General features: G+C 44.1%; 1 protein-coding gene across 1 annotated transcript in view; it reads left to right on the top strand.

Annotated features, from left to right (window-relative positions):
- The window catches only part of WDR64 (WD repeat domain 64), a gene marked incomplete at its 5' end in the record, with an annotated part of 61,230 nt that overhangs the window by 14,195 nt on the left and 32,228 nt on the right, over positions 1-14,807 (top strand). Inside the window, 5 exons of the mRNA XM_081114520.1 lie at positions 2,137-2,216; positions 3,945-4,084; positions 8,076-8,202; positions 11,431-11,579; positions 13,323-13,446. Of these exons, the coding sequence (XP_080970646.1) occupies positions 2,137-2,216; positions 3,945-4,084; positions 8,076-8,202; positions 11,431-11,579; positions 13,323-13,446 (620 nt within the window). The remainder of the gene's footprint in view (positions 1-2,136; positions 2,217-3,944; positions 4,085-8,075; positions 8,203-11,430; positions 11,580-13,322; positions 13,447-14,807) is intronic.

Below are 14,807 nucleotides of genomic sequence, written 5' to 3' on the forward strand. Positions count from 1 at the left end.
ACTGATCTAGAAGGTGCGTTGTTGTTTTCCCCAACTAGCCAGCACTTTCTGTTTTGCTCTGAAAAGCACCCATTTTGCAATGGTCAGGAGTTCGTCTTGGAGCCCAGTGTTGTGCTTCCTGGTATTTACCGTGTCTCCTGGGATTTGGTTGATGATACATTCAGCCCAAGGGCGTCAGTCAACTGGCTGGGCTTTTCAGTTGCTTCCCTGGGCCCCTCTCCTTCTAAATCTGGAAGCAAAAGAGCGTTCTCAAGTGCTACAGTGTCATCCTGCTTTCCCGAAGCTCACTGCCACCGGAGTGTCCGTCACCCCAATAGGAGGAGAGCGGGGGCCACTCCATCCCCTGGTGCAACATATTCCTGCTCCTGTAGTTCCCTGTAATGAGTCTTGAGCTGAGCCAGATGAAACCATGTTTATCCCAGTCCATAACTGGCCAGCTGTTAAATGGGAGCTAGCAAACTCCTCTCAAAAAAATTTCCATTTCAAAAATGATTACTTATTCTGGTTATAATTTTGTGTGATAATTTCACGAAGTTTTGTATCAGCAAAGTGAGCACTCACTATTAATTATGTCATGGAATGCATGTTGGCCGGTTGCAAGACATATGCTGAAACGTTCACCCTTCCATAGCTTGATCATTTCCCAGAAATGTGCAAATAACTACCAGGCAGTTATTATATATATATATATATATATATATGTATATATATATATATATATATATATAATGATTTCAGAGAGGAAGGGAGAGGGAGAGGGAGAGAGATAGAAACATTAATGATGAGAGAGAATCATTGATCCTGCACGCCCCCCACTGGGGATCAAGCCCACAATGCAGGCATGTGCCCTTGATTGGAATCGAACCCAGGACCTTTCAGTCTGCAGGCCGATGCTCTATCCACTGAGCCAAACCTGCTAGGGCCCAGGCAGTTACTTTTTGTCAATTACCCAATTCAGAGGCAGATTATTACATTGGAAAGCATGCAATGCCCTTTGGTAGGGTTGCCGTGAAGCCAGACAGAGCTGGCTTCGGTCCTAGTGCCATAGCTCTTCTTTAATCTTTCCATCTTTAAGTGGGAATACCTACCTTACCATCTAATAAAAGTTTCCTGGCTGCAGTAGCTCAGTGATTGAGCACCGACCTATGAACCAGGAGATCATGGTTGGATTCCTGGTCAGGGCACATGCCCAGTTTCAATCTCAATCCCCAGTGTGGGGCATGCAGGAGGCAGCTGGTCAGTGATTCTCTCCCATCATTGATGTTTCTATCTCTCTCTCCCTCTCCCTTTCTCTCTGAAGTAATATATAATAAAGAGATAACATGCAATTGACAGTCACATCCTTGCACAAGATGACTGCCCCCATGTGGTCACAAAATGGCCACCACAAGATGGCCAGCAGGGGAGGACAGTTAGGCGGTGACTGGGCTGGCAGGGGAGGGCAGTTAGGGGTGACGGGGCAGGCAGGGGAGGGCAGTTGGTGGTGACCGGGCTGGCAGGGGAGGGCAGTTGGAGCAATCTGGCCTGCAGAGGAGCAGTTAGGCATTGATCAGGCAGGCAGGCGAGGGGTTGGGAGCCAGCAGTCCCAGATTGTGAGAGGAATGTCTGACTGCCAGTTGTGGGATCAGGCCTAAACCAGCAGTCGGACATCCCCTGAGGGGTCCCAGATTGGAGAGGGTGCAGGCTGGGCTAAGGGACAACCCCCCCCCCAGTGCACGAATTTTGTGCACTGGGCCTCTAGTATATGGATATGTGTATGTATTGCCTAAGTTAACCTACATGAGGTGCCCAACTTAACGTCTGGAACAATGAGCACGCCCCACACTGGGGATTGAACCTGCAATCCAGGCATGTTCCCTGACTGGGAATCAAACCATGACCTCCTGCTATGCCCACTGGGCTGGAAATTTTTTCTTCAGTAGAAACAATACAGAGTGTTGTGCTAATATCACCACATTATGGAGTAAATAAATCTGTGTGTCAGTGCGGATTTAATAATTACTTACAGTATTTTCTGTGGGCAAATGGATTTATAACCAACTGAGAATCATGAGCCCTATTGAACATAATCTACTTAAATTAGAATTAGCTTCATTCAGGAAAACCGAAGTTTGATATCGGATTTGTGTTTCCCAGGCCTGTCAGAGAGTTTTCCATGCCAAGAGGAGCGAACACTTTTTGCTACTGTATAAAAGCCAATGTCATTGTCACCGGAGGTAAGAGAACAGTCCATGTTGCACAGAGATTTTCTATCTTGCAAACTGTGCTCTCCTTATTGAACATGGAATTTTCATAAAGCTGCATCATTTTACTGGTGGGGAAACCTTTTAGAGAATCTAAACATTTAAATAAAGTCAAAACTGTCTGCCTCTTGTTTGTTTGTTACTCCTCGCCCGAGGATATTTTTCCATTGATTTTTTTAGAGAGAATGGAAAGGAGGGGGAGAGACAGAGAGAGAGAGACATGGATGTGAGAGATACATATCGACCGGTTGCCTCCCACACGCATCCTGACCAGGGCCGGGGATCGAGCTCGAGCCTCCAACCGAGGTACAGGCCCTTGACTGGAATCGAACCCAGGACCCTTCCATCTTCAGGCTGACACTCTAGCCACTGAGCCATATTGGCCAGGGCTTTTTTTTTTTTTTTTTTTTTTTTTTTTTTTGGTGGCTTCTGGGTTCTTAGAAGACCTTCCGTAGCCCAACAATATGTGAAGCAAATTCCTCTGTATTTCAATGTTATTTTTTATTGTTTCATTTTACATTTTAACTTTAGTTCTTTAATGTATCTAGAACTTATTTCAATGTGTGAGAGCATGTGTTCTTAGCTTGGGACCTAGGTGTGGGTTTTCAGGAGTCCTGTAGCCCCCGAAACTGAATACACTTGTGTGTCTAGGTACATTTTTCCGGAGAGAAAGTTAAAAATTTTATCAACTCGTCAAAAGGGATCCATGACCAAAAAAGTCAAGAGTCATGGTTTAGAGTTATCAGAGAAGAAGGCCATGGAGATAGCCTTAAAAAATGCCAACATCTCAGGGCTAAGTAGGGTAGAAGATGGGAAACCAGGTTATCTGCTGAGAATAAGGGCCACGAAGATGATCTAAGAAGCTGGGAAAGGTGGAGGACGGACGGGAATATTCTTTGAGCCTTAGATTCCTCATCTGTGATGCTGGGGTTCTAATTTGAGCCTGGGCTCTGGAGTCCGATTGTTTAGGAACAAATCCCGGCTCTCTTACTAGCAAGTTGTATGGCCTTGGGCAGGTTATTTAACTTCTTTAAGTTTCAGTCTCATCGGTAAGGTGAAGTTGATAACAGTACCTACTCATAAGGTGTGGCTCAGTGGTTGAGCGTTGACCTGTGAACCAGGAGGTCATGGTTCAATTCCCGGTCAGGGCACATAACTGGGTTGCAGACTCGATCCCCAGTGTGGGGTGTGCAGGAGGCAGCTGATCCATGATTCTCTCTCATCATTGATGTTTTTCTGTCTCTCTCCCTCTCCCATCCTCTCTGAAATCGATAAAAATATTTTGTTGTTGTTATTGTTAATCCTCACCTGAGGATTTTTTTCCCCATTGATTTTTAGGGAGCGTAGAAGAGAGAGGGAAAGACAGAGAGAAATATCCATGTGAGAGAAACACATTGATTGGTTGCCTCCTGCACATGCCCCGACCAGGGCTCTGTCCAGGGAGGAGCCTGCAACCAAGGTACGTGCCCTTGACCGGAATTGAACCCGGGACCCTTTGGTCCGCAGGCCGACGCTCTATCCACTGAGCCAAACTGGCTAGGGCAAAATATATATATATATATTTTAACTGAACTAATGGAAGCAGAGAGTCTAATGGTGGTTACCAGGGGCTGGGAGTGGAGAAAATGGGGAGGCACAGACTCTTTACACTGTGCCCCCTGTGCCCCTGAGAAAATAAGCAGCCATTCCACCTGTTTCCAGGAGACGACAAGGTGCTCCGGCTGTGGCACCCCAACATCAGCACCAAGCCCGTGGGGAAGCTCGTGGGGCACATGTTCAGTATCACCGAGGTCGTCACCAACGAGAAGGACCAGCTCGTCATCAGCCTTTCCTCGGCCAAGGTAACAAACGGGAAACAGCAGAAAGAAAGAAGCTGGGTTTTTTTGGGTTTTTTTTTTTCTTTAAAATCAACTATTAGGAAATCTAGAATCCAGACAATTTTTTGCCTGAAAGAGCTGACAGTCACTGAGAAAAGTATTCTCAGTGTGGGGAAGGAGCTGATGAGCCGCTGTTCTGTCTGGGCTGATTACAGCACAAGGAAGGGCGTGTTTAAAGAGTAAAAGGATGCAGCGCTGGGGAGAGAGCCAGTGTTGTCTCCATAGCAAACACGAGAGGCCCGCCCAACACAGACATCATCGTCATTAGGTGCAGGAAAAGCTAGGATTTCTGTCATTGCTGCTCTTCTCAAACCAGTGTTTTATTTTGTTTTTGTTTTGTTAACCATCACCCAAGGACATTTTTCCATTGATTTTTAGGGAGAGTAGAACAGAGGGGGAAAGACAGAGAGAAACATTGATGTGAGAGAAACACATCGATTGGTTGCCTCCTGCACAAGGCCCGACCAGGGCTCAGGCCAGGGAGGAGCCTGCAACCAAGGTACGTGCCCTTGACTGGAATCCAACCAGGGACCCTTTGGTCTGCAGGCTGACAGTCTATCCACTGAGCCAAACCGGCTAGGGCTCTAACAGTGTTTTAAGTGTTCTAAGCAATGTGATAAAATAAGAAAAACCAGCTATAAACATTCTAAATGAGGAGACCGAATTACTATATTTGCAAGTAATGGGATTGCTTGAAAATGTTAATAAAATCAGCTTAAAATTTTAAAATAAGTTTAATAAGGTGACTGGTTGTAATAGCAATTTCTAAAAATAAATTTCTATGTAAGAGCAGTAACCAGTTGGAAAAAAAAAATGGTCAAACAGATAGCATTTACAAGAGCCAAAAAATTATGAAATAGCCCTAACCGGTTTGGCTCAGTGGATATAGCGTCGGCCTGCGGACTGAAAGGTCCCAGGTTCGATTTCGGTCAAGGGCATGTAACTTGGTTGTGGGCACATCCCCAGCGGGAGGTGTGCAGGAGGCAGCTGATCGATGTTTCTAACTCTCTATTCCTCTCCCTTCCTCTCTGTAAAAAAATCAATAAAATATATTTTTAAAAATATATTGTACTCTAAGATAGTGTTCGGCAAGTTAAGCTACATATTTAATGCCAATCAGGATTATTTAAGTATCATTTTTCCAAGTTTAAAGTTAATGTAAAAATAATAGCATGTAAAAATCCTATAAACTTTGGAGAATAGCCTTCTACGATGACACTTTCCCTGTCAGATGTTTACTAAAACATATTGTAAAGCCACAATAAACCACACAGAGCAGTAGTCAGTACAGGGACTGTTAGACACACCTATGAGACAGATAGGAAATGCAAGAATTAGTTCATGTGTGTATGGGAATTTTGCGTATGATAAAAGTAGCATTTCACATCTCTGAGCAAAGGGTGGTTTTGTTCATTAAATTTGGGGAAAACGGATTAATCATATAAGGAAAAATGTGAAATCAGATCATCACTTCATACTAAACAGAAAAATACATTCCATGTGGATTAAAGATTTTAAATGTGGACTACAAAACCACAGAAATTCTAAAGTTTTCCATAAGAACATATCGGCGGCCCAGCTGGTGTGGCTCAGTGCTTGAGCATCAACCTATGAATCAGGAGGTTGAGGTTCGATTCCCAGTCAGGGCACATGGCCAGGTTGCAGGCTTGATCCCCAGTGTAGGGCATGCAGGAGGCAGCCAATCAATGATTCTCTCTCATCATTGATGTTTCTCTCTCTCTCTCTCTCTCTCTCTCTCTCTCTCTCTCTCTCTCTCTCTCCCCCTCTCCCACTCCCTCTCCCTCCCTCCCTCCCTCCCTCTACCTTCCTCTCTGAAATCAATAAAAATACATTTTTTTAAAAATATAATTACTCTATAGAAAAATCACAGGTTTCAAAGCATATTGACATCAACTCAGTAAGGTGGAGAGTGTTGGTGTTATTGAATCCATTTCAGAAATAAGGAAACTGAGGCTAGAACTGAAATCCTAATCTTCTTTTGCCTCATCCCTTGCTGTTTCCACCAACCACAATTCAGAAAGTGGACACCTAAAGTCAAAACACTGCCAACCGTGAATGTGTCTCAGTCAAGCAATAAGATTGGAAATAATTTGAATAGAGACCAATTTCTTCAAACTCCTTGATTCCACTCTTAGGTTCTTCCCTTACTTGCCTGTCATTCTAGGCTCTGAACCTAGATTCATAAATAGTCCAAGATACCTGTTTACTCAATAATACAAACAGCTGATAAGGTTTGATGTCGTAGCTATTCTCTTAAAGTGTTTACTAGAACAAAGGAAGTACAAGCTCTGAGTAATACTGGCCTTCAGGGAGTATATAGTCCAAGCTCCTTCCCAAGTCACATGACTCAGTCACATGACTCAGACATCCTTATGTGTTTATACAGAAGGACCAGCCTATATCTGCAATAGTGAAGCTTTTAACTCAATTAACTACATTATGTGTCTCAAATAAGTTAGTATCTTTGTGAACAGAGTGCTTATTAAAGCTTTATAAGTGGTTTTATAAAATAATCACTTATTTACTCAACAAAGATTATAATTTAATTTTTTTTAAATATGTTTTATTGCTTTTTTACAGAGAGGAAGGGAGAGGGATAGAGAGTTAGAAACATCGATGAGAGAGAAGCATTGATCAGCTGCCTCCTGCACACTCCCTACTAGGGATGTGCCTGCAATCAAGGTACAAGCCCTTGACCAGAATCGAACCTGAGACCCTTCAGTCTCCAGGCCGACGCTCTATCCAGTGAGCCAAACCGGCTAGGGCAGATTATAATTTAATAGCTTAATAATAACTACTATAATTTAAAAATATTTAAGGCTGATGCATGCTAGGAGATAGAATCCTTAATGAAATCACACTTATTTCTGAAATTCAATCACACTGTAAATTGCTAAAAGAAAAAAATAGAAGAAGACGAAAACCTGGAGAAGACGAAAACCATTATTTCAAGTGACAAAGGGTAAACTTTTCCTAGTTTTACTGAATTAATTCTTTCTAGCCTCCTTTGCCAATCCAAGATGTATTTGAGAAGTTACGTAGTTCTCTTTCTTTCCTCAAAGGCGAGCTCCAATAACCTATTTCCCCACACTTTTACTATATTTACACCATCCTTTAAAACTGCTTTCGTACTAGCTGGTTTGGCTCAGTGAATAGAGTGTTGTCCTGTGGACTGAAGAGTCCTGGGTTTGATTCCGATCAAGGGCACATACCTCGGTTGCAGGCTTCTGACCCTGGATGGGGGCATGCAGGAGGCAACCAATCCATGTGCCTCTCTCACATCGGTGTTTCTCTCTGTCTCTCCCTTTCCCTCCCACTCTCTCTAAAAATCAATGGAAAAAATATCCTTGGGTAAGGATTAAAAAAAAAGAAAGAAAACTGCTTTCTGTAATTCTTACATGCCTGGGCAGGAGAAAGGGGAGCGTCTTAAAACCTTCACTTAGTAAGATGTTCCCATCTTCTTAAGTCATGAAAGAGCAATTTGAAACACTCCACCTCAAATATGTCTTCCCTCTATTCTCTAATCCACGCTGTAAAGAAAAATGGCTTCTATAGCGCTGTAAATCACACTCGGTATTTTATTATTTCTCCAGGTTCTCAAAGAATAATAGATATTATGTTTTCTCCTCCCTTCTGTAATGATGGAAAAATCCAGTTCCTTTAACACGATAAGCACCCAGCCTGTTTTGTCTTCTGGACGGAAAGTACAGTGTCAGTCACCGGTGACTGACTGGGCGCTTAATGTGGTACCAGACTATTTCCCCCTGAACAGTAGTTGAACCAACAGACAGATGAGAGCTGAGCAAATATTAGTGTGTGCTATCCAACAAGTCATACTTTGCAGCTAGTTCTTAGGAGCATATTACAGACTCTGAACGGCTTTGAGTGGGGGAGGCCTGGTGTCACAGAGGTGAGCTGTGGTTTTCACCCCCAGGTGTTCAGGGTGTGGGACATACAGACCCTGTCGCTGCTGCAAGTCTTCCACGACAGCCAGGGAGGGCCCGGAGACATGCAGATCTACTCCATGATCTATGACGCCAACCACGGCATGCTCATCGCAGGCAAGTGTCCCGACTCATGGCAAACAGCTCACATTCCGACTTCTAACCCTTTCGAACTAGTACACGAGTATAAGCTAGAAGAACAACAAAACCAGAAGGGGAATTTATAAACCTTTATTCATCACAGGAGGTATTTAATTCAGTTTTATTCCCTCCTGCATTTCCATGGCTGGGTGGATAAAATGTGTAACTGTCCTGCATGGCTGGTGTGGCTCAGTGGTTGAGCATTTACCCATGAACCAAGAGGTCACCGGTTCGATTCCCATTCAGGGCACATGCCCAGGTTGTGAGCTCAGTCCCCAGTAGGGGGCCTGCAGGAGGCAGCCAATCGATGTTTCTTTCTAATTGATGTTTATATCGGTCCCTCTCTCTTCCTCTCTTTCTAAAACTCAATAAAAATATATATTTTTAAAATGTTTAACTGTCCTCAGAAAATACCTAGAAAGATGTGACAGCATGGGTTACGCAGAAACGTGAGATGTATAACCTGTTGCTAAGACAAGGTCAGTTCAGCTCTGTTTTGACTCTTGGAAACAGGAATATGGTCCATTTTATTTATTTATGCTTTTATGGTTAAAGGAAGCACTTTTATTTTTATTATTATTTTTTTAAATCCTCAACTCGAGGATATTTTTTTTTCATTGATATTTAGAGAGTGTGGGAGGGAGAAGGAAAGAGAGAAAGAGAGAGAGAGAGAAACATCGATGTGAGAGAGACACGTCGATTGGCTGCCTCCCAGATCAGGCCAGCAGTCAAGGCACATGCCCTTGAGGGGAATCGAACCTGGGACCCTTCAGTCTGAGGGCCAATGCTCTACCCACTGAGCCAAACGGGCAAGGGCAGGAATACAGTCCATTTTAGAGCAGATGCACCACTTTCTTCAGGCGTTTTGGCCCTGGGCCTTCTGATAATGAGACAGTACTTAACACCAGTGATGGCGAACCTTTGAGCTCGGCGTGTCAGCATTTTAAAAAACCCTAACTTAACTCGGGTGCCGTGTCACATATAGAAATTTTTTGATATTTGCAACCAAAGTAAGACAAAGACATATTTTTGATATTTATTTTATATATTTAAATGCCATTTAACAAAGAAAAATCAACCAAAAAAATGAGTTCGCGTGTCACCTCTGACACGCGTGTCATAGGTTCGCCATCACTGACTTACACAGTAATAAGGGTGCTGTCTCTCCTTCCTACCTGCCTTCACTTCTAGACAAAGTATAGAGAGAGGAGAGGCCCAAGTGACAGATGCCCAGAGCCGATGCCAACAGATTCGTGCCTTCTTGTTGCCTCTTAGAAACACATGCTTACTAAAGAGGCACTCACAGCTGAGCACTGTTCACGCACATACCCTCAGGCTTTGGAGGGAAAATGAACCATATTAACAATACAACTTCCTTCTGGAACACCACCCCGGAATGCGTTCCCTGAGCAATTTCCCAGTGACCACCTGCTCTGACTTCCCCTGGGATTCGTTAGGGACTGGCTGGTTACCATATCCCTCCTAGTTCCATCATGAGGTATTTGGATTGGAAAAATATTCATCACAGTCCTTTACCCATGAGTAGGTTTTCTCTTAAAATTTGAACACCTGAGGAAAGAGTTTAGTAACTCGAAACTCCTGCTGGAATGTTTCGTAACGTTGAGATTTCCTGGGAGAGACTTTAGAAACTCAATGCAAAGGGGAAAATCCACACTGGAAAAAAAACACAAAACAAAACAGGAAAGAGGACTTATTTTTATTTGAGCTATGGATGCTTTGGGGTTCTTATTTATATTCCCAGACGTTATACTCAACCAGGATACATGGTTCATTGATCTTGAGAGTCAAATCATACTTGCAGATTAGCCTGTTACTGTAAAACCAACCCAAACGCCCTTAGGAGAAGGAAAGTAAGAATTACCTGCTCTCCATGTACTGCACTATGGTGATTTGGGAAATAATCTTTTTTTAAAAAAATATATTTTATTGATTTTTTACAGAGAGGAAGGGAGAGGAATAGAGAGTTAGAAACATCTATGAGACAGAAGCATTGATCAGCTGCCTCCTGCACACACCCCCCCCCCCCCCCGAGGATGTGCCCACAACCAAGGTACATGCCCTTGACTGGAATCGAATCTGGGACCTTTCAGTCCGCAGGCTGATGCTCTATCCACTGAGCCAAACCGGTTAGGCTAATCTTATTTTTTTAATATATTTTTATTGATTTCAGAGAGTAAGGGAGAGGGAGAGAGAGAGAGAGAGAGAGAGAGAGAAACATCAATGATCAGAGAGAATCACTGATTGGCTGCCTTCTGCATGCCCCCCACTGGGGATCGAGCCCGAAACCCAGGCATGTGCCCTTGACTGGAATCGAACCTGGGACCTTTCAGTCCGCAGGCCAGTGCTCTATCCACTGAGCCAAACCAGCGAGGGTGGAAAAAATCTTATTTAATAGTAATGTTGCAAGCGCTGGCTTGCAATTATTCTCACTGGTTACATTTAATAAGACCATGTTTACAGTGGGCGTTTTTGTTTTGTTTTTTTATCATTCGTTGGTTGGAAAGGGCTCTCTAACTATCAATTTCAATCACTAAATGGCAGCTCACCTCCCTTTTCCATCTCCATCCTCCCTCTGCACCAGATGGAGAGGCACTCTAACGGGGAAAACACAAGTCACTGAAAAGAGGGTATCAGTGAGACCCAAATGGCCGGCACTTGAAAATGAATGCGGCCCAAAATGAATGTTGTTCTCTGGCTCAGTCACATTTGCTTTATTTATCAAAATTGTTTTAGAGTAAATGAATGCATTTTCCCCTCATTAAAGTTCCTAGGCATTGATATTACTAGTCTCACTGATTGGCTGTTTCCAAACACAACTGGTTGCATAAAATCCTTTGTTGTTCAAAACTTCTAATATTGCCCTGGCCTGTTTGGCTCAGTGGGTAGAGCATCAGTCTGCGGACCAAAAGGTCCTGGGCTCGATTCTGGTCAAGGGCACCTACCTTGGTTGCAGGCTCCTCCCTGGCCTAGGCCCTGGTCAGGGCTCGTGCAGGAGGCAACCAATCAATGTGTTTCTCTCGCATGGATGCTTCTCTCTGTCTTTTCCTCTCTCGTCCACTCTCTCTAAAAACCAATGGAAAAATATCCTCGGGTGAGGATTAACAATAACAAAAAAACTTGTAATATTGGTTCAAAAATAACCTCCTAGTATTGAGTATTTATGAGACTCTTACTTTTTCCCAGGATCTACTGTTATTGACATGTACCCTTTGACTAGGATGATACAAGATACCAAACAGGTTCCTCACACGCACGAGCGAGAAATCAATGTCATGCTTCACAACAGATACTTCCACCAAGTGCTCACCATCTGCTCCGAGTCCATCATTAAGGTGAGTGCGTGTTGGCTGCAGAGAGAAAAAGGAAAGCAGATTGAATTTTCCTTCTTCCTGGGAAGTCTTTGGATGATTAAATATGCAGTGGCACCTGTGATGATGCCCTGCGTTCGATCTATTTTTAAGCTTTCACAAACACATGAAAAACAGGTATGTTAAGCCAGCTCAGACTGCTTAGTATTCAGTGACATGCTCAAATAAATAAATAAAGCTGGTTGTTACTATCAGAATAGGAATTTTGCCCGGCCGGCCTGCGTGGCTCTGACTTCAGAAAAGTATGGAGCAAGATGGAAACGTAACAGAGATGAGTCCAGCAGAAAAGATCACCCTGGATGGTTTCCCCTCTGTTTTAAAAAAAATATTTTTATTGATTTCAGAGAGGAAGGGAGAGGGAGAGAGATAGAAATATCAATGATGAGAGAGAATCATTGATCCGCTGCCTCCTGCACACCCTACACTGGGGATGGAGCCCATAGCCGGGCATGCCCCCTGACCGGGAATTGAACCGTGATCTCCTGGTTCATAGGTCAACGCTCAACCACTGAGCCATGCCGGCCCGGCTTGCCACTTCACTTTTATTACAAGTGAACATAGCAAATCCATGAAGAGGGGAGATTCAGACCTAAGGACTGTGAGACTAAAGTGCCTGCTGTGTTTCCAAAGAGAGATAATGATGAGTCTTGTGTTTTTTCTTTTTTTTTTTAATAGTCTTTTTTTTTATTATTGATTTTAGAGAGAAAGGGGGAGGGAGATAGAAACATCAGTGCTTCAACATCCATCAGCTGCCTCCTGCACGCCCCCTGCTGGGAATCAGGCCAGCAACTTGAGCATGTGCCCTGACTGGGAATCGAACCCACCACCTCTTGGTGCATGGTTTGATGCTCAACTACTGAGCCACACAGGCCAGGCAATGATGAGTCTTGACATGTTCCTGCATTTCCTGATTATACCCAGCCTGGTTACAGAGGCAGCCTTTTCTGAAGTCTTAGCCTTTCCCCCATCTCTCCATATCTCTCTCTCTCTCTCTCTCTGCCCCTCTCCCTAATCACTCCTTGGAAAGCTCCCTCCTCAGGCTTCTCTCAGATTACAAGGGACCCCTCGCTAACTTGGATGAGTGCCAGCAGAGGGGAGACCATCCAGGGTGATCTTTTCGGCTGGACTCATCTCTGTTCTCTCTCCGTCTTGCTCCATGCTTACCGTGGCGATGGACTGCTTCCCACAGGCTCCCTGGAACAGTCCCTGCCTGTCTCAGCCACAGGCACCCCCAGGGCAGCACAGGCACTGGGAGGCGGCCTTGCTTCGTTTAGAACTTCCTTTGAGCAAATCAACATTCATGGCAGAATGCTGAGAAGGGTGTTAGATGGATGTAGCACCATTCTTTTTTTATTTTTAAATGCTCACCCGAGGATATTTTTTCCATTGGTTTTTAGAGAGAGCAGAAGGGAGGCAGGGAGGAGAGGGAGCGGGAGAGAGGAAAGACAGAAAGAGAGAGAGGGATTTGAGAAACACATTCATTGGTTGCCTCCCACATGCACCTCAACCAGGGCAGGAATAACCTGCAACCCAGTTATGTGCCCTTGACTGGGAATCAAACCTAAGACCCTTGGTCCAAGGGGCCAGGGCGACGACCACTCACCCAAACTGGCCAGGGCCATAGCACCAATTGTGAGGCTGTCTTGAATATTGTAAATTTATTGATAAGAACTGAAAGGCATTTGATCTTCTTGTTCTTACCTATAGGTGTGGGAACTTGAGACTGGCCTCCAAATATACCAGATTCTAGACCCTCATGGCTTCAATATTGAACTGACTTCTGCAGCTATCGATGACAGTGGATTTCTTTTTGCCACAGGAGCGTATAACGGTCAGACTAAGATTCAGAACACGGCCTCCCTGCGTTAGTGCTCTGAGAGTTTGCTCGGGAAACTCATTAGTAGTTTGGGTCACAGGGAGGGCACGAGCCTGGCTGGACCACGTAACCCTGACAGCAAGATCACCGCGCCTGACGGGAGCGTGATAACTCTTCTCTGATGGGCATTCTTGTCCTGAGACTGATGTTCACTGTAATCAATACTTTCCATTACATCATACAGCTGCTTTACAGTTGTCAAAAGTCTTCCCCACATACAGTCTTCCTCCATCTTTGCTTGGACTTATCTGTGTTGCACTAACTCATCCAGTCCTACTTTTGGGGACCATCTGCTAAGATATACATATTAGGTTCAGTGGTTGTTGATAATATTTTTATTGACGGTAGATTTGGGGGCCACACAAAATATCCAGCCAGCTTTGTCATAGAACACCTCGAATTCTCCTTTCGACTTGTCTGTGTGAGCTCCTTGGGGTTAGGTGCTGTGTACGTACACATTGGAGGCTCAGGCTGTGCTGTGTTGTTTTGTGTGTGTGTGTGTGTGTGTGTGTGTGTGTGTGTTTAACATTTTTATTGATTCCAGAGAGGAAGGAAGAGGGAGAGAGAGATAGAAACATTAATGATGAGGGAGAATCACTGATCAGCTGCCTTCTGCACGCCCCCTACTGGAGATCAAGTGCACAATGGGGCATGTGCCCTGACCAGGAATCGAACCGTGACCTCCTGGTTCATTGGTCCACGCTCAACCATCGAGCCATGCTGGCTGGGCTGTGCTGTTTTGTTTGATGTCCCTGGTGTTGGGAAGCAGGACATGGAACTTCTAGGAACTGGAGCTACAGCCTGCTTCCCTCTTACTTCATTGTGTTGTAAACTCCCAGCAAAGAATTGCTTTATCTAGACCAGTGATGGCGAACCTTTTGAGCTCGGCGTGTCAGCATTTTGAAAAACCCTAACTTAACTCTGGTGCCGTGTCACATATAGAAATTTTTTGATATTTGCAACCATAGTAAAACAAAGGCTTATATTTTTGATATTTATTTTATATATTTAAATGCCATTTAACAAAGAAAAATCAACCAAAAAAATGAATTCGTGTGTCACCTCTGACACGCGTGTCCTAGATTCGCCATCACTGATCTAGACCAACCGCATGCACTGCTCACAATACATTTATTCTAGGGACATATTTACTGGCATGAAAGCCCATTGATGGATTGAGTGGACATCCTGATATAAAAGTCTGCTTTTTATTCTTTTAATATGTTTTTATTGATCTCAGAGAGGAAGGGAGAGGGAGAGAGAGAGAAACATCAATGATGAGAGGGAATCATTGATGGGCTGCCTCCTGCCTGCTC

Source organism: Myotis nattereri, assembly GCF_964212035.1.
Source record: "Myotis nattereri genome assembly, chromosome: 20".
In the NCBI taxonomy this organism is placed as follows: domain Eukaryota; kingdom Metazoa; phylum Chordata; class Mammalia; order Chiroptera; family Vespertilionidae; genus Myotis; species Myotis nattereri.